Below are 23,984 nucleotides of genomic sequence, written 5' to 3' on the forward strand. Positions count from 1 at the left end.
TTTCTTTATTTCTATGTTTTTTATTTTGTTGTGTTTTCCCGGGTGTGGTTCTCAATCAGAGGCAGCTGTCTATCGTTGTCTCTGATTGAGAACCATTCTTAGGTAGCCCTTTTTCCCACCTGTCTTTGTGGGAACTTGACTTTGGGATTTGGCACATAGCCTTTAGCGTCACAGTTTGTGTTGTAGTGTTTATTGTTCTGTTCGGCATCTTTTCTCAAATAAAAGAACATGTACGCTCACCACGCTGCACCTTGTTCCTCCTCCTTCAACAGCCTTTACACTATTTGGTCAAGTTCCAAACAGCCCGCCCAGTGAAGGAAAGACACTGTGTGAAATCCTATTTCCTACGTTTTTTTTAATGCGTTTTCCTAGGAGATTTTTCAGATTTTCACACTCAAAGAATGTGGTGGTCTAAGTCCCCAAAAATGCTTAAACAACATCAATCTGATTGGGTGGGCCTGTCAGGGCCTGGCTCCCCAGTGGGTGGGCCCATCCATGTATGTATACGCCACTGATGTAAACAGTTCATGATGTTAATTGCGCATCACAAATAGCCTACTAACCAACACTTCGGACTAAACGTTTTCAATACCTGGTTTGCATACCAATTGTTGCCTTGGTTAGCATTTACTGGTAGACATAAGTTGATGCAGTATGTCTTTCTTACCCTACCGGCTACCGATGTCATTCTTCTGTGAGCTGCTCCATGCCAAAACCAGTAGAGCGCTACACACTCTTGCTGCCTGCAGATGATAGTCAGCTGAAACTAGGCTATGTGTGCTGCATGCATGTGAATATATTTCACGGTCGTTGCAATCGTGTAGGCTACTTTGTGCATGATTTCTCTATTGAACTACATAATTGATCATTTATTTTTTAAATGTTTTATTTAACTTTTATTTAACTAGGCAAGTCAGTAGATAAGTCATATACCTCCACTTCACTACTTTGAAACGCACATATTAAGAAGTGAGTATATGCAATGCCCACTGAAAAAAAAGTGGGTTTACAGCATACACCTGCATATAACCTCCACTACACCACTGGCCCTTTGTGTTCTACAAAAAGTGCTCCCTCCTACATGAGTGCTCTGGTATTATGGTTGCTGTCCTTTCAGATTTTCCAACCTGTGACTCTCCTACATGAGTGCTGGTATTACCGTTGCTGTCCTTTAAGAATCACGAACCTGTCACACACTGAAGGCCTATAAGTTCGCCACTGCGCAAACATGTCTATAATAGACGTAAATATTGTTAAGATATTAATGTTTCAAGAAAGGAGTGTATATATTTGGCTTGGACAAGCGGTTTTATAGCTGATTGAATGGAAGCTGATAATTATGATTTTTTTACTCAGCTGGTCTCAGGAAGAAATTGCATGTTCTCACTGTCCAAAACCAAGTCAAGAACAGTACAAATATATTCGAGACACTCAATATGTGGTCTCGAGTACTACAACACTGTGCACTACCTTCTGTAGCGTCTTGCAGTCGGATGCCTAGCAGTTGCCATACCAAGTGGTGATGCAGCCAGTCAAGATACTCTCAATGGTGCAGTTGTAGAATGTTTTGAGGATATGACGGCCCATGCTGAATCGTTTCAGCCTCCTGAGGAAGAGGCCTTGTCATGCTTTCTTCACAACTGTGTTGGTGTGTGTGGACCATGATAATTCCTTAGTGTTGTGGACACAGAGAAACTTGAAGCTCTCGACCAGTTCCACTACAGCCCCGGTCATGTGGATGGGGGTTCGCTCGGCCCTCTGTTTACTGTAGTCAACAATCAGATCCTTTGTCTTGCTGACGTTGAGGGAGAGGTTGTTATGCTGGCACAACACTCCAGGTCACTGACCTCCTCCCTATAGCTGTTTCATCTGTGATCAGCACAACCACATTGTGTCATCAGCAAACTTAATAATGGTGTTGGATGGTGTTGGAGTCTTGCACGGCCACGCAGTCGAGGGGTGAATAGGCGGGAATAAGCACACACCCCTGAGCAGCCCCCGTGTTGATGGTCAGAGTGGCTGATGTGTTGTTGCCTACCCTCACCACCTGGGGGCATCCATCAGGAATCCAGGATCCAGTTGCAGAGGGAGGTGTTCAGTCCCAGGGTCCTGAGCTTGGAGGGCATTATGGTGTTGAACGCTGAGCTATAGTCAATGAACAGGATTCTCACCTAGGTGTTCCTCTTGTCCAGGTGGGAGAGGGCAGTGTGGAGTGCAACAGAGATTGTGTCATCTGTGGATCAGTTGGGGCTGTATCCGAATTGGAGTGGGTCCAGGGCATCTGGGATGATGGCGTTGATGTGAGCCATGACCAGCCTTTCAAAGCGTTTCATGGCTACAGATATGAGTGCTATGAGACGATAGTCATTTAGACAGGTTACAATGGCGTTTTTGGGCACAGAGACCATGGTGGTCTTGTTTGAAATATGAAGGTATTACAGACTGTGTCAGGGAGAGCTTGAAAATGTCTTTGAAGATACTTGCCAGCACATGCTCTGAGTACACGCCCTGGTAATCCATCTGGTCCCGCGGCCTTGTGAATGTTAATCTGTTTAAAGGTTTTACTCACATCGGCAATGGAGAGTGAGATCACACAGTCGTTCAAAACAGCTGGTGCTCTTATGCTTGATTCAGTGTTGCTTGCCTCGAAGCAACCATAGAAGAAATTTAGCTTGTCTGGTAGGCTAATGTCACTGGGCAGCTCACGGCTGGCTCTCAACAATAATATTTTTTCTGATAATTCATACAAAATACAACATTTCATGTTGTTGTGAATAAATTCATTAATGTTATTTCCAAATAAGACTGCTTTGGTGAACAAACACACATAGGGACCACAACTGCTTCCATCAATCTGAGCTTTGAAATTCCCACAACAATGACACAATTCATATTTCAGAACACAATATCCAAAAACTTTCCAAGTATTCATTTAATCACAGATATTTCTGTAGTGAGTGAAGAATTCCCGCCAGTTCCTTCTCATACTGCTTTAAGGAGTCCATTATTTTAACACTCAATGTTATACTATTGCAAGCACGTACTTTGATTTTCATGTTGTGAGGGAAATGTTATCCTGTGAAGACACAGCCTTGATAATGGTAATCTTGTCTTTTGGAAATAATCAATGGTTCCTGCCTGTGCTGGTCATCTGTCAGAATGCCCAGAATATGTTCTAAAAGTTAAGATAGGATACGGTGCCAGACACATGCAGGAACTAGATTTATATACAGTTGGAGTTGGAAGTTTACATACACTTAGGTTGGAGTCATTAAAACTAGTTTTTCAACCACTCCACAAATTTCTTGTTAACAAACTATAGTTTTAGCAAGTCGGTTACGACATCTACTTCGTGCATGACACAAGTCATTTTTTCCAACAATTGTTTACAGACAGATTATTTCACTTAGAATTCACTGTATCACAATTCGATATGATTACACTAGGCCTACAAGCCGAAGAACACCATCCCAACCGTGAAGCACAGGGGTGGCAGCATCATGTTGTGGGGGTGCTTTCCTGCAGGGGGGACTGGTGCACTTCACAAAATAGATGGCAACATGAGGATGGAAAATTATGTGGACATATTGAAGCAACATCTCAAGACAAAGTCAGGAAGTTGAAGCTTGGTCGCAAATGGGTCTTCCAAATGGACAATAACCCTAAGCACACTTCCAAAGTTGTGGCAAAATGGCTTAAGGACAACAAAGTCAAGGTATTGGAGTGGCCATCACAAAGCCCTGACCACAACCCTATAGAAAATTTGTGGGCAGAACTGAAAAAGCGTGTGCGAGCAAGGAGGCCTACAAACCTGACTCCATTACACCAGCTCTATCAGGAGGAATGGGCCAAAATTTAACCAACTTATTGTGGGAAGCTTGTGGAAGGCTACCCAAAACTTTTGACCCAAGTTAAACAATTTAAAGGCAATGCTACCAAATACTAATTGAGTGTATGTAAACTTCTGACCCACTGGGAATGTGATGAAAGAAATAAAAGCTGAAATAAATCCTTCTCTACTATTATTCTGACATTGCATTCTTAAAATAAAGTGGTGTTCCTAACTGACCTAAGACAGGGAATTTTTACTTGAATTAAATGTCAGGAATTGTGAAAAACTGAGTTTAAATGTATTTGGCTAAGGTGTATGTAAACTTCCGACTTCAACTATATACTGAGATCATGTGACACTTAGGTTGTGGACTTTATTTAACTAATTATGTGACTTCTGAAGATAATTGGTTGCACCAGATCTTATTTAGGGGCTTCATAGCAAAGGGGTTGAAAACATATGAATGCACCACTTCTCAGTTTTTATTATTTTATTTTTTGAAACAAGTAATTTTTGTAATTTCACTTCAACAATTTGGACTATTTTGTGTATGTCCATTATATGAAATCCAAATAAAAATCAATTTAAATTACAGGTTGTAATGCAACAAAATAGGAAAAATGCCAAGGGGGGTGAATACTTTTGCAAGGCATTGTACATCGAAACTCAAAGCCAGTGGCATGTCATTAGTAAATATTGAAAAAAGTAAGGGGCCTAAACAGTTGGCCTTGGGAATTCCTGATTCTTCTTGGATTATGTTGGAGAGGCTTTTGTTAAAGAACAGCCTCTGTGTTCTGTTAGACAGGTAACTCTTTATCCACAATATAACAGGGGGTGTAAAGCCATAACACATAAGTTTTTCCATCAGCAGACTATGATTGATAATTTCAAAAGCCGCACTGAAGTCTAACAAAACAGCTCTTACAATATTTTTCTCATCAATTACTCTCAGCCAATTATCAGTCACTTGTTGAAAGTCCTTCCCAAAAGTGTGCTGAAAGTCTGTTAATTTGTTTATAGTAAAAATTTTCCCAAAAGTTTACTAAGGTTTGGTAACAGGCTGATTGGTTGGCTATTTGAGCCAGTAAACGGGACTTTACTATTCATGGGTAGCGGGATAACTTTTACGTCCCTCCAGGCCTGAGGTCACACACTTTCTAGTAGGCTTAGAATGAAGATATGGCAAATGGGATTGGCAATATCGTCCGCTATTATACTCAGTAATTTTCCATCCAATTGGCTTGTCATATTTTTTTCACGTCTTCAACACTCACTTTACGGAATTCAAAATTACAATGTTTGTCTTTCATAACTTGATCAGCTATACTTGGATGTGTAGTGTCAGTGTTTGTTGTTGGCATGTCATGCCTAAATTTGATAATCTTGCCAATGAAAAAATTCATTAAAATAGTGTTGTGTAGGGGCTTTGCTGGCATGCATCTAAAAAAAATGGTTGAGTTTTCTCCACCCCGATTTACATGCTAAAATCGCAACTGAGCTAGATGTAGTGGGCTAATGTTAATTAGCGTGCTCATCCTTGCCTGTAGTAGACTAACCATAGGTGATTTGATGATGTTGAAATGTTGAAGTTGAAATGGTGCTGGAATAGTGGAGGCAGCTCCTATTTTCTATGCGACTTATGAGAACTCTCCGTGGTTCTAAATCAATATGCTAGTTGTTTAGTTGTGCAAAAAAGTTGGAAAAATTTACTTGCTTGACCATGCTGTAGGTCATGTAACTGTTTGTTACATGCAATATGTTTTGTGAACTTCACCGGACAGAGGTTGCTCTCCAGTTTTGTGATGAAACAAAGGAATGGTTGAATGGATTATTTTATTTATTTATTTTATTTCACCTTGATTTGACTAAGCAAGTCAGTTAAGAACAAATTCTTATTTACAACGACGGCCTACCAAAAGGCCTCCTGCGGGGACGGGGTCTGGGATTAAAAATAATCACGACAAGAGAGGCAACACGACGCTACATAAAGAGAGACCTAAGACAACAACATAGCAAGGCAGCAACACATGACAACACAGCATGGTAGCAACACAACATGACAACAACATAGTAGCAACACAACATGGTAGCAACAACATGATAGTAGCACAAAACATGGTACAAACATTATTGGGCACAGACAACAGCACAAAGGGTAAGAAGGTAGAGACAACAATACATCACTTAAAGCAGTCAACTGTCAGTAAGAGTGTCCATGATTGAGTGTTTGAATGAAGAGATTGAGATAAGACTGTCCAGTTTGAGTGTTTGTTGCAGCTTGTTCCAGTCGCTGGCTGCAGCGAACTGAAAAGACGAGCGACCCAGGGATGTGTGCTTTGGGGACCTTTAACAGAATGTGACTGGCAGAACGGGTGTTGTATGTGGAGGATGAGGGGTGTATGTGGAGGATGAGGGCTGCAGTAGATATCTCACATAGGGTGGAGTAAGGCCTAAGAGGGTTTTATAAATAAGCATCAACCAGTGGGTCTTGCGACGGGTATACAGAGATGACCAGTTTACAGAGGAGTATAGAGTGCAGTGATGTGTCCTATAAGGAGCATTGGTAACAAATCTGATGGCAGAATGGTAAAGAACATCTAGCTGCTCGAGAGCATCCTTATCTGCCGATATATAAATTATGTCTCTGTAATCTAGCATATGTAGGATGGTCCTCTGAATCAGGGTTAGTTTGGCAGCTGGGGTGAAGCAATTACGATAGAGGAAACCAAGTCTAGATATAACTTGAGCCTGCAGCTTTGATATGTGCTGAGAGAAGGACAGTGTACCTTCTGGCCATACTCCCAAGTACTTGTATACTTGTACCTCAAGCTCTAAACCCTCAGAAGTAGTAATCACACCTGTGGGGAGAGGGGCATTATTCTTACCAAACCACATGACCTTTGTTTTGGAGGTGTTTAGAACAAGGTTAAGGGTAGAGAGAGCTTGTTGGACACTAAGAAAGATTTGTTGTAGAGCATTTAACACAAAATCCGGGGAGGGGTCAGCTGAATATAAGACTGTATCATCTGCATATAAATGGATGCGAGAGCTTCCTACTGCCTGAGCAATGTTGTTGATGTAAATTGAGAAGAGCGTGGGGCCTAGGATTGAGCCTTGGCGTACTCCCTTGGTAACAGGCAGTGGCTGAGACAGCAGATGTTCTGCTCAGAGACACCAATACTCCTTAGAATGGAATGGTCTACCGTATCAAAAGCTTTGGCCAAGTCAATAAAAATAGCAGCACAACATTAGTTAGAATCAAGGGCAATGGTGACATCATTGAGGACCTTTAAGGTTACAGTGACACATCCATAACCTGAGCGGAAATCAGAGAGAGAATATTTTAGACGTAAAGATTGCCAGTCAGTTGATTATTGACAAGTTTTTCCAACACTTTTGATAAACAGGGCAAAATAGAAATAGGCATATAACATTTAGGATCAGCTTGATCTCCCCCTTTAAATAAAGGACAAACCTCCCCATTTCTTGGAAACCACAGGCTCCACTAGAGGGATATCTTCAACCATCCGGAGACAAGGCCGAGTATAGCCAACGAAGATCTCCGCCACGGCACAACTCAAGGGGTGTGCCAGTACTGAATGAAGAAGTTCACCCCTTCCAGGTTCCTGAGCCTGTGTAGGGATCTGAATAGTGCCGTTTTTGTTTGAAATTCAGGGTAGGAGCGTGAATTTGGTTTGTGTTTATTTTTTATAATAAAAAAATATAAAGAAGTAATTAGTATGATTTGTTCATCCAAGACATGTTTAGTTTTTGGTGTATTTTTTTATTATCCCGTACTGGAGGTGGCGACATTACACCTTATGAGTGTATTCGGCCAATAAAACTCAGAGAAGAAGAAGATTACGTGAGGAACTTTTATTTGGAAAATGTCGGAAATTCCGTGACCCGGAAGTACTGTTTTAGCTTTGCTGACGATACTGTTGAAGAAAGATGGCAGCAGCAGGAAGAGCAATTGTGCAGGTATACAATATTTAAGAATAGAAAAACGTAGATTTGTGTTATGGGTGTAAGATGGCACAGTGATGCCATCTGTTGGTAAATGTTCATTACTGCAACTCTTGTGTTTTACCGGGGTGCTTCAGATACCCGGATGTGGTGTGATGTACTGAACAAGACTGGTTACTCGCATCAATGCCTCTGTCTCGTCATTTAGCATTCAAACATGGTGTCAGAGTCGGATAACTAACCATGCTTTCCGCAAATTAGAGTCACCTGCTCTGGTTTACAAACAAATGCTTATTTGTGTAAAATTTCGCCCGGAATTGGCCTTAAGCTAGAGTGAGTTTGCTAGTTAGCTTCAGTGTTGTTAGCATCGGTTAGACATGGCAGCGAACATTCCCCCTCCCGCCGTTATGAAGCTCAGCGGGGATTGGAGCACGAACTGGGATACGTTTAGAGGTGAATGGGAGGACTACGCGCTAGCAACGGGACTTCTGGAAAAGGAAGATGAGGTAGTGGCTGCCACTTTGAGGACTATAATGGGAACTGAATGCCGACACGTATACAAACACAACCTGAACCTAACAGCAGCACAGCAAGGCAACGCTATAGCTATTCTTGATGCTCTTGAACATTACTTTACGCCAGCAAAGAACGTCATCTACGAGCGTTATGTTTTCGGTCGTTGCAAACAGGAGGACGGGGAGTCCATTGACAGCTTTGTCACTAGGTTAAGGGAAAAGGCAGCTACATGTGACTATGGTGCTTTAAGAGATGAACTGATCAGAGATACGATTGTGCTTGGCATAACGGATGAGGGCACCCGCAGACGTTTGCTGAGAGAACGTGACCTGACGCTGGCCTTGGCAGTGGAGACATGCCGTGCAGCAGAGCTTACTGATATACGGATGAGGTCCATGGAGCTAGAAAGGCAACATACGGACAATGTAAATGCTACATTCAGGCAGCCAGTAAAGAAATTCCCCTTTGCCACAGCTAATGCTAATACTACAGCCAACTCTGCAGTAGACAACCCCAATACATGCCGATATTGTGGCATTTCTCATGGACGAGGAAAAGAACACTGCCCAGCCTATGGAAAAATATGCAAATCCTGTGGTACAGCTAATCACTTCGCAAGGGTCTGCATGAAAAGCAAGAGAAAGGAGGGTAAAGTGCACTCCATGGAAACAAACACAGATGAAGGGAACGACAGCACAGAGGATGTATATGCTAGCGAGTGCATAGGGGCAGTGAGGGCAAAAGGACAAAAGTGGTTTGTCACTCTGCTACTTAATAATAAACCACAGCAATGCCAGCTAGATTCAGGGGCCACATGCAACGTTATGAGCCTTAAAGACAAAAGGAGGCTTGCGCCCAGAGACAAACTCACACAGAGTAGCACCAAGCTGAAACTGTATTCAGGCCAGTTCATGACCTCTTTAGGCCTGTTTGTGACAGAGTGTGTTTTACGTGGCCAGAAATACACCCTTGAGTTTGAAATAGTTGAGGCTAGTCAACAGCCATTACTGTCAGGTTCTACATGCGAGCGCCTTGGACTTATTAACTTCACCATCCCAGCTGATCTTAACATTATTGACAAAGTCCAGGCTGGGCCCCTGAGCAAGGAGACACTCCTAAGCAAGTACCATGATGTCTTCAACGCACCGGTCGAGTCAGTTCCTGGGGAAGTCCACTTTGAGTTGGACGCAGAAATCCAGCCTGTCCAGTGTGCACCCCGCAATGTACCAGTGGCCATGAAAGCAGCTACGAAGGCTCAGCTTGACAAATACGAAGCAGATGGCCACATCATATCCGTCACCGAGCCTACGGACTGGATAAGTAATATGGTTATCGTCAAGAAACCAGACAAGCTACGGATATGCATTGATCCTAAACACCTCAACCGGGCTCTGCGACGTTCACATTACATTATGCCCACGTTGGAGGATGTTCTTTACAAGCTCCCAAAGGCCAGAGTCTTCACGCTCGTGGATGCCAGAGATGCCTTTCTGCAGTGCAAGCTCGACGAGCCCAGCAGCTACATGACCACCTTTTGGACACCCTGGGGCAGGAAGAGGTGGTTGAAGCTTCCGTTTGGTGTCTCCGTGGCTCCAGAGGTGTATCAGCGGAAACAGCATGAGCTGTTGATGGGACTTAGTGGCGTGGAACCCATAGCAGATGACATTCTCGTAGTGGGCTGTGGGGACAGTGATGAGGAGGCAGAATGTGACCATGACGCCAAGCTGCTGGCCCTGATGGTCAGATGCAGACAGGTCAAGCTAAGGCTAAGCATAAAAAAGCTTCAGTTTAAAGTGCCAGAGGTCCGCTTTCATGGGCACATCTTGTCCTCCACCGGATTGAAGGCGGATCCTGAAAAAGTGAAGGCTGTCTTGGAAATGCCCCACCCATCTGACGTGAAGGGAGTGCAGCGCTTCGTCGGATTCGTCACCTACCTGGCCAAATTCCTACCGCGGCTCTCTGAAGTGTGTGAGCCACTGAGGAGGCTCATGGACAAGGACACCATCTGGCATTGGCTCCCAAAACATGACGCAGCGGTGAGGGAAATAAAACAACTGGTCACCCAGACACCTGTACTGCGATACTACAATGTGTCAAAACCTGTCACGATTCAGAGTGACTCAAGCCAGTATGGACTTGGCTGTTGCCTCATGCAGGAGGGCCAGCCTGTGGCATTCGCCTCTAGGGCACTCACCCCAACAGAGCAGAACTATGCCCAGATAGAGAAGGAGTGCCTCAGCATTGTGTTTGCATGCCAACGCTTCCACCACTACCTGTACGGGCGCGACAATATTACCGCAGAGACCGATCACAAGCCCCTTATTGCTATATTCAGCAAGCCTCTCCTGAATGCCCCAAAACGACTGCAGAGCATGCTACTGGCCCTACAAAACTACAACCTCAAGGTGGTGTATAAGCCAGGGCCAGAGATGTATGTGAGTGACACGCTCAGCAGGGCTACTGCATCAGGCACTCACACACGCTCCATGCATGAACAACACGCAGTGTGCAGCTTGCAAACAGAGCAAGTGGATGTTGAACACATCAACCAGGCTGACTACCTTAATGTTACGGACCAGCGCTTTATACAAATCAGACAGCACACAGACAGGGACGGGCAACTCCAGGCATTGAGGTCTGTGATTCTGATGGGCTGGCCCGACTGCAGGGAAGAAACTGCTTTAGCCGTCAGAGAATATTGGCCAATCAAAGAGGAGCTCAGTGTTCAAAACGGAGTGATATTCAAGAGTCAGAGAGTCGTTATTCCCCGGTCTCTGCGCCCTGAGATGTTGGCACGCGTGCACTCAAGTCACATAGGAGGTGAGGCCTGTTACAGACAAGCACGTGACACACTGTATTGGCCAGGAATGCAGAGTGAAATTAAAGACTATGTCAGTAAATGCACAATCTGCAATGAATATGCCATTGAGCAACAGAGAGAGACGATGATGTCCCACGAGCTACCGATGCGCCCCTGGCAGATAGTAAGTCTAGATCTCTTCCAGCACAGTGGCAAAGACTTTCTGCTGGTAGTCGATCATTACTCAGACTTTTGGGAGATCGACCTCCTCCCCGACCTCTCAGCAGAGACAACGATCAAACGCTGCAAGGCTCAGTTTGCCCGCTATGGACAGCCAGATAGGGTAATTTCAGACAATGGACCCCAATTCTCCGGAGTTGAGTTCCGAAAATTTGCTGCAGGATGGGAATTCGAGCACGTCACTTCATCACCACGACACCCAAAAGCTAATGGGAAGGCAGAGTCCGCAGTAAAAATCGCAAAGAACCTCTGCAAAAAGGCTCTGCGAGAGGGCAAAGATGCTTGGAAAGCAATCCTGCAGTGGCGCAATACCCCGACAGAAGGCATGGACAGCAGCCCGGCACAGCGCCTCATGGCACGGCGCTTAAAAGCAGCTCTGCCAGTAGCCAGCACTCTCCTGGAGCCATGTGTGGTGACAGACGTGCTGGTGAAGCTACGTCACAGAAGACAGGTCTCCAAGTTCATCTACGACAAATCAGCAAAAGACTTACCTGAGCTCAGGGTGGGTGAAACGGTGCGAATGAAGCCACTACCAGGGGACCGGACAGGCCTCTGGAGACTCGGATCCTGTGTACAGAAAGTGGCACCACGCTCCTACTTGGTCGAAGTGAATGGATCACTGTACCGTCGTAACAGGGTTGACCTTCGGATTGCTGAGACAGCACCTACTCAGAACCCTGATGGTCAAAGGGGTCGCATGACAAAAGACAGAACCCCAGCAAGTCACATGGGGCCTGAGGCACTGGGCGAAGAGCCAGGGGATCACAGGTCGGCCGCTCCCTCACCCATCAATTCTCCCCTTAGACATTCAGGTGACACGCCTGTGCGGGAACCCGCAGTCCTCGCAGACAAGCCCCCTGTCTTTTCACGATGCGGGCGTCTGTCCCAGCCACCAAAAAGACTTAATCTGTAGGTTTCCCATCAGGGATTGTTGACAGAGATAAAAGTGAAGAGAATATCAAAATGTGTTGTTGTTCTGAAAAAAAAAAAAAAAAAAAAAAAAAATACTAAACTGTTCATGTTGGAAATTGTTACTAGGTTTGTTTTGTTAGTGAATTGACACCTCCTGTCCTATTTTATTAAAGGGAAGATGTTATGGGTGTAAGATGGCACAGTGATGCCATCTGTTGGTAAATGTTCATTACTGCAACTCTTGTGTTTTACCGGGGTGCTTCAGATACCCGGATGTGGTGTGATGTACTGAACAAGACTGGTTACTCGCATCAATGCCTCTGTCTCGTCATTTAGCATTCAAACAATTTGTTGCTTCATTTAAGGTATAGCTTGTGTATCCCACATTCTGTAACTTATCCATATTGCCAACGCGCTATTTTATGCGTTAATATTCGTTATAGTTCTGTGCATGTCGGTAGACTGTTTGAAAGGGTAGTGCTAGCTAGTTTCATTCACTCATTTCTTACTCGCTCATCATTAATTCATATGATATAATTTCAAGAAAATGTAAAAGCAATATATGAGTAGCCTAACTATGATTTTAATCCACCAGGCTGTGCGCCTTCACTCGCCACTTATAAAGTTTCCTCATCGCCTTAGTGACCGAAGTATATGACCCAAGTATACTGTATATGAGTATGACATGTGACAGGCATCTTGCCTATACTGGAACAAATAGTGTGTAAAAACACTGGTCACGTGCAGATTTTTGTCTAAGTCCAGCACTAGCACACATAATATAGCTAATCAACTGCTCATCAAGATTAGTTGAACCAGGTATTAATGCTGGACTGGAACAAAAGCTTCTAGGCTAAGTACGTAGGGACTATCTCAATTGGACAAAAGTCCGTCCTCGACTCCTCCCTGACCTGGAGCGTGTCAATGCCAAAAGGTGAATGGAGGACTGTCCTCTGCCTCGAAACCCCTTTGAATCAGCTGTTGAATACTAAAGGAGAAAAGCATGCACATATTTTTAAATGATATGCTACTTATCCTTTTATCTATACTACTTTACACTTATTTTGGGATTTCATCACTGTATACATCATTTGCATGATGGCGCGCAAGTTAAGGAGAGTGTCATTTAATACAAAAACATTTGCTTCCACATTCTCTCCTCCTCTCACCTATACCTATTGTAGCCTGGTGGTTCTAGACAGAGATTGGGTTTCCGTCTAGCAATATAACTCTAGCCCCCGTGCAACTTATTTACCAACCTGTGTCTATGCCTTTTTGGCGACGCTTTTCCCACTTCGTTAGGCATATCTGTGGTCGGTGGACTGTTCTGATAAAGAATGCGTTGTTTGCTCGCTGAGCGGTGCCCAGGAAATAATTCAATCCAATTGTTAGATGCTACCACCCTCTCTCCTAATCAAAACCAAACATGGATGTCAATGTTTGCATGCACAAGCTTCATTCTACTTCTTGTCTGCTTCCTGTCTGCGGTAGCATGGTGCTCGTATTACAAGGCTGATTTAGCTAGGACAAACGGGTGTGAAACAGACAGCTGTGCGTGCGAAAACATAACATGAAATCCATGTTTTGATTTGGAGGGGGGATGGTAGCATCTAACAATTGGATGTCATTATTTCCTGGGCACCGCTGGATGATCTCCTAATCAGAACCGATTACCCATATTCCTTTAGAAGTGGGAAAAGTATCGCCGCACAGCCATGGGTCGGAAAATAACTGGCAATATGTTCTAAGACTAGAACTGGGGTCTAAACCTATTGTAACCTATTCAGTCCAAGAGGTGCTGAAAGTGGGAGTTGCTGCAGCACAGCAGTCCAGTGGTACACACAGTTCACCTTTGACCTCTGCACCATCACCCTTGACTCGCCTCCCGGGAACCTCAGATACCGCTGCAACTATCAGAGATCGTCCCCAGAGGTATCGAAGAAGGATAGTTGGTCCAGAGGAGATGGAGTACATCCAGGTAAGATATGTACAGTCAATCACAATGAGGTTCAACTCCAGCTTCAGAGTTCAACAATACCACTACAGGTACTTGTCATCACAGAATATATAAATTCAAGTATTTTTCTGCTGTAACAGTCAAGAATTAATCTCTTAATTTTCTTTTACAGTGTGGTGGACCAGAGTAACAGACATCTTCACTAACCTGCCAAACCATTCTCTAGATATTTATTCAGTACTGTATAGCTTTTTAGGAGCATAACTGCCAGAGATTCCAATATAAATGCACAAAGAAACATTTATCTCTAGATCCTGTTGGATCAGAGTGCTGAAATGTTTATTTTTATGTTCAAGCAGTGCTGATAATCTCAAATGCTTTTTTGAATGTATTGTGATATGCGATGGGAAGTATGTCATTATGGGGAATTGCGTGTAGATGGGTAATAAAAAAAATCATATTTAATCAATGTTGAATTCAGGCTGTAACACAACAAAATGTGGAATAAGTCAAGGGGTATGAATACTTTCTGAAGGCACTGGAGTTGCTTACCAGTGAATGTTTCTGAGTGGCCTGGTTTCAGTTTTGACTTAAATCGGCTTGAAAATCTATGGCAAGACTTGGAATTGGCTTTCGAGCAATGATCAACAACCAACTGGACAGAGCCTGACAATTCTTTTTAAAGAATAATGGGCAAATATTTTTCGGCACCGGTGTGCAAAGCTTTTGGAGACTTACCCAGAAAGACTCAGCTGTAATCGCTGCCAAAGGTGATTCTAACATGTATTGACTCAGGGGGTTGAATACTAATCTAATCAATATACAGGTATATTAGTGCAATATTTTGGATGGTGGAGGTACTTTTTCTTCCACTTTGACAAGAGTATTTTGTGTAGATTTTTTGCAAAAAATGACATCCATTTGAATCCCAATTTGTAATACAACAAAATGTTAAAGTTAAGAGGTGTGAATACTTTCTGAAGGCACTGTATATATATACTCCATTCCATATGTGTTTGAATGGTGAAGCAAAATTGTTTTATTTGGCTCTATACTCCAACATGTTGGATTTGAGATCAAATGTTTCATATGAGGCAACAATACAGAATATCACCTATTTATTTGAGGGTATTTTCATATCTGTTATACCATTTAGAAGTTGTGTATTTGGACAAATTTGCTTATAGGGTGTTAAAGTAATCAAAAGTTTAGTATTTAGTCTCATATTCCTTGCACACAATGACTTCATCAAGCTTGTAACTCTAAAAATGCATTTGCAGTTTGTTTTGGTTGTTTTTTGGCCTAATCTCATTCCCAGACACTTCTGCCCAAATGCGCAAAGTCTTGTGGACCAACGCTCAAACTTGGCCTTCATTAGAAAATACAGGGACGCTTAATCTACCAACCAATCAATCATCTCCCACAACACCTTCCCCCGTACGTGTCTTGTGCAGCTTTGTTAACAGAGCCACAGCTCGACAAATACTTTACTCAGTAAGGTCACTCCCATAGAATTCTAATGTCACTCTTTGAATCATTGATGTCACAGGTTTATATGTACTGTGAGTAATAGCCTGGAGACGAGGTGATGTTTTGCCCAATAGTAACTGAATGGTGTATGCTGACTCAAGTAATTTCCTTAAGTGTTTCTGAACACTTTTTAATTCATGTTGATGCTGCCATGATTAAAAATCATGAATTAATCATGAATAATGATGAGTGAGAAAGTAACAGAGTCTACAAGAAAACATGCTAACCTCTCCCCAGTTTTGACTACTTTAACCCTTTACTCTCCTACCTGTATCAGGGTCGAAAATGGCAGATTCGGGCACTGATAAGCACCTTAATTGGAACGTAGTGGCTGTACAGTATTTTAAGATATCGTTATCAAATGCGGTAAAATGCACATAAAATCAAATGGTATCATTTATTTTACTAGGCTAATCAGTTAAGAACAAATTGTTATTTATAATGATGGCCTACACCAGCCAAACCCAGACGACGCTGGGCCAATTGTGCGCCGCCTTATGGGACTCCCAATCACGGCCAGTTGTGATACAGCCTGGAATCGAACCGGTGTCTGTAGTGACGCCTCTAGCACTGAGATGCAGTGCCTTAAACCACTGTGCCACCCATGAGCCCAAATGTTTGGGTTGAACTGCTGTCCTCAACTTTGGTCTAATTATTTTGCCATGATCTCCAATTGCTACCATGCTTATGCTTTTTATATTTCTTCTGTAAGAAAGTTCAATTTAGTCCTATCCATGTAGCCCAATTCCCACGAGTGTAAAGGGTTAATACACTATGTGAATTTGTCCAAATACTTATGACTTCTTCAAATGGGGGGGGGGGGGGATACTAGATACATAAAGTGATTTAAGTTCTAAATGGTAAAACGGATACAGTATGTATGAAAATACCTTTGTAAAAGCAGACATTCTCTAAGTCTGCATTTCGCTACACTCGCATTAACATCTGCTAACCAACCATGTGTATGTGACCAATCAAATTTTATGTTGCCTAATATGAAATGTTTTCTCTACTCTAAAATGCTGGAGTATAGAGCTAAATGTAACATTTTAGCTGCACTGTCCAAATACATACGGAGGAGTGTATTAGTCATTTCCAGGTGTGTCATTTCAGTCTAGCCTTGACCGGCTTCAACTTCAGCCTAAACTTAATTTGCTGACTTGATTCATTGAGGAACATTTTGTCCTCAAGGGCTTTCTCCATCATAACAAATTTGGATATGACCTGGTAGAGAACAAGTGTGACAGAAATTATACAAAGCAAGAGTTTTAATTAAAAAAACAAAATGCAATTGTACACTACATTAAGTAATGTACAAACCTAATTCACAATATGCAGAATGTCTGAAGTTCATACAAAACAGGTTGGCATTCCATTGAAATAGGTACTTCATCTACAGTATGAAAATGTGTCTTAAGTCTTACAATAAAATTCTAGCACAACCTCCAGCTAAGTAAAAAGACTGATAAAAAAAAATGGTGATACCCTCAATTAAAATAATGTTTGTCTGCCATTCTTGTTATTACCCTGACTGAAATCCACACACCCTTCTTCAGGTTAATAACCACCTGTCGATAAAAAAACCATTGAAAATCCAGTTCCCAAATACACCTAATAGTTAACATTTCAGCTACTTAACATTCTACAGTGGTATGGTTAAGGAAAATACTAGTTCCTTTTTGACTTTCAAATACCAAACTACTGTACAATATTTTCCACTGCAAATTCACATTTCAGTTCATTGAACATTGGTATCCCTTGAAGTTCTATTCAAATATTATTACTTGTAGAATAGATCAGTAGAAGGCTTATCAAAAGGTAATTGGATCTACATACAGTCCTACACATTTCATTGTTGGTAATGATTAATTCAGGACCACTCGTATGCTCTGTTCTTTAGAAAGGTGAGAAGTGAGAACAATTTCCATGTCATATTTGTTACAGTCAAGGATTCATTGACCAAAGGATCCAAAACTACAGCAAGGCTGCTGGCACACATTAACAAAGGTTTGACTTGGTGGGAAAACTAACCAATATCAAACCAAGTATTTTATCCATATTTCCAGCAAACCAATTCTCCAGCCCTATTTCCATATATCCAGAGCTAAATGTTGGACAGTTGGCTCTAAAAACAACATTTGGTTTGGTATACCAGTTGTTGGATTCAAACCTAACACAGTATTTGGTTTGGTATACTAAAGATGAAGGTGCTGCAAGGGAAGCTTTCAGCTTACGTTATCTTATGTTTTGACTGTGGAACAGCACAGTTGGCTCTGTGAGTTTAGATGACTTCAGTCCATTTACGTTGGGTGTTATGATTCGCTTTGATGGATCCCTATCCATTTCAACACTGGATGGTCTCAAGGAAAATAGAACAGCTTGTATATTGGGCTCATATGGTGACGTCTATGATATACTACAGTACAACCAAAGACATTCCTACTACACCAATAAATGTCCCAAATAATGAACACTAGGAACTACAACCAGGTGGAGTCTCACACTGCATTATTGGTGTCAGTATATAATGTTCCAGGTGGTCTTATGCCACCATTCATAAAGCTTTCCAAAATACTACACAATGGCCTGGACTCAATCAAAGACATGTTGTATACAAGTGCACAGTGCTTGACATTTAAAAGATAATTTCCTCATGAGTTGACATCTTCAGCGTTTTACCGTGAACGCGATCTTCATTGTAGTGAAATGGGCTCGTCTACAACACATCTCTGATTGCATCCTGGTCAATGTCATTATCACTTGCCATAAGCATGTAAATTGCAAAAACATTTCCAAAATGTTATGCCACATCTTTACATGCCTCATGACAAAGATTATTGGCATAAAAAGCACAGCATGCCTGTCACAAGCACTATAACACATCACACTGACTTCTTAAAGGCTTTACAAATGACTGCTTATAACACCACCAAACGAATCCCTTTTCTGATATATCCAGGGTCGTGTTCATTAGGCACCAAATGGATTGAAACAGGGAGGGAATTTTCACTTTCCGTTGCAAAGCGGTTTAAAACGCTTTCCGTTGCGTACTCTAATGAACATGACCCAGGTCTCTCAGGCACAGCTTCAGGGGTCTCCTCTTTCTATAGTCCTCCTCAGCCTTCCTCCTCTTCATACGCTTCAATGAAATCGGCAATGGTCTCCACCACGTAATCTGGCACGAAGTCCTTCCGCTCGGGGTCGTCACTGTCCTTGTAGCCGTGCGCCTCCTCTAGAGTGGACACTCCGGTCAGGGTGAGCATGGTGTCCAGGCCACAGTTAGCCCCAAACAGGATGTCAGTCTCCAGGCGGTCACCCACCATGAGGGACTGGCCGGGGTCCAGGTTGAACTGGCTGGCGATGCACTCGAACATGAAGCAGCTGGGCTTCCCGATCACCGTGGCTTTCCTGCTGCTGGCTGTCTCCACAGCCGCCGTGAGGCTTCCTGAACCTGAGGGAGAGGAGCGGCGCCAGAGAGTCAGGGAAGATTACCAGTTACTACCGTTTCAATGTTTAACTTGTAAACGGCATACTGACGTACAGCAGTGGTCAGAAACCTTCATTCTTAAGGTTTCCAAGCTTTTGTTCCAGCCTAGCACAAATATTCCTGATTCAGCAATACAATTCTGCAATGCAATGACTTGGGGCTGTTTTGAAGCCACACTAAAATAATCCTAAACAAAAAATGTATTTGTAATGCCTGTTGTCAACTGGAGCTGCTTGATATTTGTATTGTCAAGTAAAATAAAACCAATTGGTGCACTGCACTTATAAGCTTACACTTATTTGATGTGCTCTTATTAGGAGTTGACTGTACCTTGATAAGATGTTTGTGCTGGAAAAAAATGCCTGCACTCAAAACCTAATATCCAACTAGACACCAGTAGCTCTCCAGGACGAGTACAGGTGACCACTTAGCCAGACAGTGAGGAAATGCCCGAAACAACCTTTGTCAGGGTTCAATTTATAAACAACATTATGAGCAGTATCCTTCATTTCATGAACAGAGCAGCACGTGTGTGTTGCTGGGAGCAAAAACAGGTTGAATTGCACAGCACACAGCATTCAAAGCCATTCTACACAACTGCTCATGTCTACCAAATACTGACATCTCTCTGATAAAAACTGTAATCGTTTAACCAACAGGTGTGCTCAACCAACCTAGTGCGCTGTGAAAAGTTTGCATGACAGGTAAAAATGAATGTGGATTCTGTATGTCCAGGCCCCACAGGGCTAAAATGTAGTAAACCCTTTCTACATGGTATCCCTATTCACCCTGTTACATTGAGGTGAAATTGAAGTAGATAATGTTTACCTTGCACAGGTCCCCTGGGCAACTACAGGATGTGCAAGCTTTCGTTCCAGCCCAGCACTTACACACTGATTCAACTAATCATGATTAGGTGTCCAAACCATTAAGGACTTAAAATGGTCCACACACACAGTCGTTATAAAAGCGCCTCTTCTCCCTCAGGATGTTGAAAAGGTTTGGCATGGGCCATCAAATCCTCAAAAGTTATACAGCTGTACCATTGAGAGCATCTTGACTGGCTGCATCACTGCTTGGTATGGCAATAGCACTGCCCTCGAACGCATGGTGCTACAGAGGGTGGTGCGGACAGCCCAGTATATCACTGGGTCCAAGCTCCCTGCCATCCAGGACCTCCATATCAGGCGGTGTGAAAGGAAGGCCTGGAAAATCGGTATCCAGCCACCCAAGCAATAAACTGTTCTCTCTGCTTCCACCCGGCAAGTGGTACCGGTGCATCAAGTCTGACACCAACAGGCTAATGAACAGCTTATATCCCCAAGCCATAAAACTGCTAAAAAGCTAACAAAATGGCTACATGGACTGAGTTGACCCTGAGTTGCACCGTATCTATGCACACTGACACTCCAACACACACACCATAATTTGCTCACACATAATATACATTCATACTGACTCTATACACACACAATCATCATATACGCTGCTGCTGCTACTCTGTTTATCATATCCTGATGCCTAGTCAAGATACATATCTACCTCTATCAAATCTACCGCTTTGTGTCAATGCGTAGTTCATACTAGAGATTTTACGTTTGATACCGGAGCTCAGAGGCATGCATAGAAATCGCTTAGCAGCTAACTTCGAAGCAGTGTGCCGATGCGTGCATCACTTTATCAGAAGTACGTCATCAATGATGTCCAAAGCGTCGTTTGATCATTTGCTTTTTCAAACAGGTTGTTGCAAAATGTGAGAGCCCATTGATTTCACAGTGGTTCTGGTGCTTTCTTTACTCCAAGCTGCTTTCAAACACTGACATCTACTGGACACCATACTTACAAATATAGGTAGCTTAGCTGGTAGAGTAGGGAACTATGGGACATTAAGGGATGTGAGGGTATGAGGTCAAATCCCATTAAAGACAAACTATTTTGAAAAAATAATAATATGTGCACTGTTATTCAAATAATTTGTTTTATTTAATATAGTATAAGCTTGTCTTAAGCATCCTAAATAATGCCATAGATAGGAACACAAGCGTTTCCCTACACCATCAATAACATCTGCTAAATATGTGACCAATAAAATGTGAAATTCATGATTTAAAAAAAAGTAAACTAGAAGGCAAAATGGAATTCCAACTGATTATAAGCTACTAAAGCCAACAACTTACCGCTGTGCCACAGAGTTTCGATGAAAACGAGAGAGAGAAAACATCCGATAATCAAATGCAGCTATTTATTGCTGACCAGCAGTCACTAATGGACATTGAGAAGGGATAATGAAGCTCTGAGTAATTAACTGTTTTTGGCACCATTTGATGAAAGCGGCAAAGCCTTTCGCTAGTTCCTACATGCATAGTCTATGAGCATTATTACTGTTTTACCTCAATTACCTCACAGGCCCCCCCATTTGGGCCAGCCCCTTAACAATTCGAGTTCTAGCCAATGAGCTTCAGCCCCCTCGCACACAGTACACCATTTTCGGGGACCACTTTTGGCTCGTGAGTGCTATTTCCAGAACTACTGTCTAATAAGTACAAAACAGTACTGGATAATCGCTTTAAAAATCAGCTGTACTAGTGCTGGGGAGGAACAAAAGCCATCAGGACCCTCACTAGTGACACACCTACCTGGTGTTATTCTGCCTCCTCGCAGTGGGTGCCAAGGGTCAGGATCAGTGGCCAGAAACAGGCACTCAGTATTCTGTAAGTAGCAGCAGGCTTTGGCCAGTTTTATGAAATCAAATTTCTCGTCATATCCCACCAGCACTGCCTTTACTTCTGGGTCCAACGGGTAGTCGTAAATGGTCCCAGTGGGTGCGTTAGTGTCCTCCTCCACTATGGGAACCCCAGCCTCCCGTAGCTCCTTCACAACGCCCTGGCACCCTATGACATACACCTTACCCTGCAACTTCGCCACGTCTCGCAGATAAGCCGCAGAGCAGTACGCCGAGCTGAAGATCTCCTCCTCTGCGACATCAGTGAAGCCCAACCGGATAAACTTCGTCACGTAGCTCGCTCTGGGCCTAGTACAGTTGTTGGTGATGAAAAATACCTTTTTGCCTTGCTGTTTCAGTAGCGTCACCACTTCTGGCGCGCCTGCCACTACCGTTTCGCCATTCCAGATGACTCCGTCGCAATCAAAAAGGACGTTGAGCTTGGAGTCGAGGAGCTCTCTTATTTGGGAACCCCTGATTTTGTGACACCCTCTGCTACTCACCAGCCCAGCCATTGTGAACGATGCGTTGAGGAACAACCTCGCGCGTAGTTGTCTACAGAAATATATGATTACGCCACTCAAATAGAACGAACTACGACAGTTCCCTGTAATTCTAGTTCCACCACACTTTTGTACAACGGTGATAAATGGCAATTATATTACATGAAACTGAAACGTCCCCGTCTTTTATACAGCTCATTCTATTCGTTTCATTGGCGCTGGCATTTAAGACCCACCCACCAAGCATATTTTGCAATAACACGGCGCTTCCTCTTTAACCATTTGGCCTATTGACCGGCGATTACCGTTTACAACATTGAGTTACATGTAACTCTCCTGACAACTTGTGGAGACAGTCAAAACAGTGAAACTTGCCCGTTACAGTTAATGAGCGGCTAAACCACATTGGTAGAGGAATAATGTGTCCCGGTTCCAGGGACGTCACCGCATAGAAAATCCAATATAGCTGCCAACGCAATACCATATATGGACATGTGTATGTGACGTCAGAACTCAGTAGCTCTACTCTCATTGGTCCTAAAGATTTGTTTAAGTGTTTTGCATGTAGCTTGCAACACAGACGTCAAGGCATCATGGATGAGATCAAAGGATCATCAGCAATGGGTACAGATAGATGGCTAGATATATAGCTAGTTAGTTTGCAACAACAACAAACAAAAAAATATTTTTTTAAATAAAAAAGCAAATCTGAATGCCATGCACAGGAGTTCTATTCACAAAACGATCAGCTGGCGATAGTTTAGTTTATTAGCTAGCTACAAATAGTTAGATGGGTGATGCATGTTTAGGGGAAAGAGGGTTAGAAGTGGTTTTATATTACATTGATCTGCACATATTCCTAGGTACCTGCCTGTACCTATAGTGCAGAGATGAGCAGTGTCTTGTAAGTCAAGATCAGAGCTACAGCAAATTTGTTTTGAGACCTAGCTAGGTAGCTAGTGTAACAGATGTAAATCGTACTCTCCTTGCGTTGTGTTTTGTCCAAATAAATCACATCAGCCAGTGGTCCCAGTTGAGCATAATTTATTTCTGTTGCTGTTGTTAAATAGGAAACAGCACGTTAGTTGTGCAGGGCTTTTTTTTAAAGACTTATTGTATTTAATATTTAATTTTCCAAGAGCAATGTACAATTTGCAACTTATTGAAAACAAGGAAATAGTTGTGCAGGGTTTAACTGTATTGATGGCTGTCGATGACAAAATCCCTTGCATCACATTTTCATACTGGGAAGACCTGACGTTCGCGATCTCCCCCTATCTGCAAGCGGGGCCAATCACAACACGTCTTATTGTCATCAGAGTTGAACCAACCAATAAGAATGCTTGAACACTAAATACACCTTTCTTTGGAGGCAAGTGGAAACATAACCAACCCTGTTACACTAGCAAAAAAAACAGTGTGTACCAATACCAATTTAAAAAACAAAAACAACACACCACAACCAGACATTTCCTTAATCCCACCTGGTCTATCAGAGACCAAGATGGAGCTACAAGCA

The 23,984-nt window shown here is 42.8% G+C and overlaps 2 protein-coding genes across 2 annotated transcripts; one reads left to right on the forward strand and one right to left on the reverse strand.

Moving 5' to 3' along the window:
* Window positions 1-7,783: 7,783 nt before the first annotated feature.
* LOC118964615 (alpha-ketoglutarate dehydrogenase component 4-like) lies at window positions 7,784-14,688 on the forward strand. The gene is made up of 4 exons (XM_090236681.1): window positions 7,784-7,813; window positions 12,862-12,916; window positions 14,054-14,244; window positions 14,396-14,688. Exons 1-4 carry the CDS (start codon window positions 7,784-7,786, stop codon window positions 14,411-14,413), a joined length of 294 nt encoding a protein of 97 aa, XP_090092807.1. The 3' UTR covers window positions 14,414-14,688.
* A 2,315-nt stretch (window positions 14,689-17,003) lies between these two features.
* On the reverse strand, window positions 17,004-22,967 carry pdxp (pyridoxal (pyridoxine, vitamin B6) phosphatase). The gene is made up of 2 exons (XM_021603223.3): window positions 21,877-22,967; window positions 17,004-19,204 (listed from the first exon to the last, which is right to left on the reverse strand). The coding sequence occupies exons 1-2, from the start codon at window positions 22,475-22,477 to the stop codon at window positions 18,870-18,872; spliced, it is 936 nt and encodes a 311-aa protein (XP_021458898.2). The 5' UTR covers window positions 22,478-22,967; the 3' UTR covers window positions 17,004-18,869.
* Between the last annotated feature and the right edge of the window lie 1,017 nt (window positions 22,968-23,984).

The sequence above is a fragment of the Oncorhynchus mykiss genome, chromosome 5 (assembly GCF_057628025.1).
Source record: "Oncorhynchus mykiss isolate SJ-2025 chromosome 5, ASM5762802v1, whole genome shotgun sequence".
NCBI classification, from domain to species: domain Eukaryota; kingdom Metazoa; phylum Chordata; class Actinopteri; order Salmoniformes; family Salmonidae; genus Oncorhynchus; species Oncorhynchus mykiss.